The 2,404-nt window shown below is 40.3% G+C and overlaps 1 protein-coding gene across 1 annotated transcript; it reads right to left on the bottom strand.

The window, feature by feature from the left end:
- Window positions 1-242: 242 nt before the first annotated feature.
- Window positions 243-605, bottom strand: LOC149205263 (phloretin 2'-O-glucosyltransferase-like). Its single transcript, XM_089397359.1, has one exon. It carries the CDS (start codon window positions 603-605, stop codon window positions 243-245), a length of 363 nt encoding a protein of 120 aa, XP_089253485.1.
- Between the last annotated feature and the right edge of the window lie 1,799 nt (window positions 606-2,404).

Raw genomic sequence — 2,404 nt, 5'->3', positions numbered from 1 at the left:
CATCCATAAAATTGATATATTAATTCTAATTTAACACAATCACAATAACTGAAATACAGGTTGAAGGAGGGCAATACTGTCGAAGTTTTACTAAAATAAGCAACTCTCTTAATTATATAAAATAAGCAACTCTCTTAATTATATTTTCAGAGGCGTGACATATTCAAATTGCATACAGAGATTACACATTTAATGATGGTGTGATGCCTACAGAGATTACAGATTTAATGATGATGTTAGGTCTACAGAGACATGATTTCGGAGACGAACAGGTTTAGATTCTTTGTGGAGGATCCGCCCTCGGCCACCGCTGCTCTGACAGCCGCCTTCAGTTCTCCGACTCTCTCTCTCAATTCCTGCCCCGTTTCTTCCATCATTAACATTTTCACAATTCTTTCCACGTCCTCTCTTGTGACCAGCCAATTCTGGTCGATTCTCTGCGGTGCCTCCAGTGCGATCTGGATCTCGTCCACCACAAACTTTGAGTTGAAGTGCTGCTCTGCATACAGCGGCCATGCAATCATGGGAACCCCCATCGTCGTCGTCTCCAGCACGGCGTTCCATCCGCAGTGCGAGATAAAGCCCCCTGTAGCAGGATGCGCCATGAGTTCATTTCAAGATTGTCCTAACCCACCATTCTGTTGTGAAATTCTTGGCACGGAAGAAGCATTTGAATTTTTGGGCACCCACCGGTCTGTTGTGAAATTCTTGGCGCGGAAGAAGCATTTGAATTTTTGGGCACGGAGATAGCATTGAAGGCATATCTGCGAAGAAATCTCTGGAGCTGTACACTTGCCAAAAAATAAATGGGCCTGTCCCTTCCTCGACGTTGCTGAAATATCCAGTGGTCACGTCAGTATTTTCTGGTGGAGGCTGGAGTCATTTCCCGGCCAGAGCGCTGCCGTCCCGTTACATGCCATGCATGTATGGTGAAGATGCTAGGCGATTGCTGGCCGACTTGAGGTCCCATCATAGCACTCTTAAACCGCATTTATGACCCAATAGCATGGGTTTTATTTGTTGCCCATTTAAACTTATAAACCATATCTCGAAGCTATAATCATGGGTACCAACATATATGCATCAAGAACCAGTTGACTTGTACCGCATTTGCAAAACTTTTGGTTGAAACTCGTGCACATTCAAATGCATGGAAATGCACAACAGGGTGTTAGTTATAGGATGACGCAACGGTGCAAAAATTATGTTGAGCAAAGATTATGTAATATGCGTTTATGCTAAATTAAAAAAATCACACTACCAGACCTTCGTACAGCGTACATGAGATTAGTGAAATTGAAGGAGCGTTACACGTATATATTTGTTTGAGGTTTGAATTCAATAAATTTTGTTTTATCCCTTGATAATTTTGTTTTTTTGCATCATCGTTCTCATGGAATTAGCTTGAATTGGTTCTCACATTGGTATTCTATGTTTCGTTTGAACTTATGTTCCATTCACCTTTGTTTTATTTGTGAAATTGTTTACGATACTTATTCGAATGCTTTCCTTTCATATGTTTACTCGTCATGGTCATAGTTCATGGTGTTCCCCTTCATATCAAGACACATTTTGTAATTGTGCTATTATGTCCGTTCATAAATGTAAGTCTGAAAATCATAAACTAATTAGTTTAACCACTATGTTAACCACTAAACGTAACACAACTTAAATATGTTAACCACTATGAAACGTAACATGATAACTTAAATATATTTGTAATCTGCCATTACAAGTTGTTTTACACGTTTTCTTTAAGGTAATGCCAGGTGGATTTAAAGCAATACCAAACCAAGATAATTCGAAGAAGGAATTCATTGAAATAAGGAGTTAAAAGAATAAAATTTTCCGAAGAAGACCGGGTGAATATGCTCAAACAGAGCATGGTCGACTTTGGTCTCTGGAGAATAAGCCGAGAATATGAATGGAGAATAAGCCGAGAATAAGCGTTTTCTGGACCATGCTCTGTTTGAGCATGCCTTAAAGTGGCTTAATGCATGTCTGACAGGTGGCGAAGCGGACGATGGAAGTTGCCACACCGATTTTAAGCTTATTCCAAAGCTCGACCACCTAACGATTTAGCCACCACGCGCTTTGAAAATATTATAAATTTAAATTCATGGTTTCCAGAGCTCTGTTACTACTTCCAATAACAATCATCATCGTTATGCCCATCGTTGTCATAACAATTATTCACCAAGATGGGGGTTTCTGTGGTTCAAACTAAACCTTGCAGATTTCCACTACCAGCCGCAGATTGTCATGAGTATTGCATTTTCGTTTTATACAGAGTTGGTTTCATATCCTGTTGCTAATCTCAGTTTTTCTGTTTGCAGGGGAAAGGAAAGAAGTTGCGGTTCCGGAGGTTTTCACCTAGGCAACCCTCTCACGAGTTAGAGCTGGA

This window comes from Pinus tabuliformis, chromosome 1_2 (assembly GCF_031772625.1).
Source record: "Pinus tabuliformis cultivar Carrire ecotype Pingquan chromosome 1_2, CPIR1, whole genome shotgun sequence".
NCBI classification, from domain to species: Eukaryota; Viridiplantae; Streptophyta; class Pinopsida; order Pinales; family Pinaceae; genus Pinus; species Pinus tabuliformis.
The sequence above is the reverse complement of the archived record's forward strand: the minus strand, read 5'-3'. Positions and strand labels throughout refer to the sequence as shown.

Bases quoted from the DNA above. Each gene is read 5' to 3' on its own strand.
- LOC149205263 (XM_089397359.1), bottom strand. From the start codon at position 605: ATGGCGCATCCTGCTACAGGGGGCTTTATCTCGCACTGCGGATGGAAC.